This window comes from Salvelinus sp. IW2-2015, unplaced genomic scaffold (genome assembly GCF_002910315.2).
Source record: "Salvelinus sp. IW2-2015 unplaced genomic scaffold, ASM291031v2 Un_scaffold2876, whole genome shotgun sequence".
Taxonomy (NCBI): domain Eukaryota; kingdom Metazoa; phylum Chordata; class Actinopteri; order Salmoniformes; family Salmonidae; genus Salvelinus; species Salvelinus sp. IW2-2015.
This window is the reverse complement of record NW_019944176.1, coordinates 12,694-13,645: the sequence shown is the minus strand read 5'-3', so window position 1 is coordinate 13,645 and position 952 is coordinate 12,694. Positions and strand designations below refer to the sequence as shown.

The window sequence follows — 952 nt, the reverse complement described above, 5'->3', positions numbered from 1 at the left end:
ACAGGCCAGAATGCAGGACCACCCCTTGCAGTACAGTCCCAGATGGCAGGACATTACCCCCTGCAGTACAGTCCCAGATGCAGGACCCACCCCCTGCAGTACAGTCCCAGATGCAGGACCCACCCCCTGCAGTACAGTCCCAGATGCAGGGCCCACCCCCTGCAGTACAGTCCCAGATGCAGGACCCACCCCCTGCAGTACAGTCCCAGATGCAGGACCCACCCCTTGCAGTACAGTCCCAGATGCAGGACATTCCCCCTGCAGTACAGTCCCAGATGCAGGGTATACCCCCTGCAGTACAGTCCCTGATGCAAGACCCACCCCCTGCAGTACAGTCCCAGATACAGGACCCACCCCCTGCAGTACAGTCCCTGATGCAGGACCCAACCCCCTGCAGTACAGTTGCAGATGCAGGGCCTACCCCCTGCAGTACAGTCCCAGTTCCAGGGCATACCCCCTGCAGTACCTGATGTAGGGCCCACCCCCTGCAGTACAGTCCCAGATGCAGGACCCACCCCCTGCAGTACAGTCCCTGATGCAGGACCCACCCCCTGCAGTACAGTCCCTGATGCAGGACTGTACTGCATCTGGGACTGTACTTTTTTTTGCTTTGTCATTATGGGGTATTGTTTGTAGATTGAAAAGGGGATTTTTTTTTTTTTTAATAAGGCTGTAACTTAACAAAATGTGGAAAAACTCAAGGGGTCTGAATAGTGTCCGAATGCATGACTTATATTATTTGAACATACTGTATGTAGTTAAAATATTTAAAGTATCAGCTATTCAATACTCACATATTAGGGTTGGTGTCCTGTTGGAAGGTGAACCTTCGCCCCAGTCTGAGGTCCTGAGCACTCTGGAGCAGGTTTTCATCAAATATCTCTCTTTACTTTGTTCCATAGCATGATGCTGCCACCCCCATGCTTCACCGTAGGGATGGTGCCAAGTTTCC

General features: G+C 52.5%; 1 protein-coding gene across 1 annotated transcript in view; it reads left to right on the top strand.

Moving 5' to 3' along the window:
* The window catches only part of LOC139025578 (uncharacterized), a 4,249-nt gene extending 3,779 nt beyond the window's left edge, over nt 1–470 (top strand). Inside the window, exon 2 of the mRNA XM_070440715.1 lies at nt 67–470. Within this exon, the coding sequence (XP_070296816.1) occupies nt 67–470 (404 nt within the window). The remainder of the gene's footprint in view (nt 1–66) is intronic.
* The last annotated feature ends 482 nt before the right edge of the window (nt 471–952 follow it).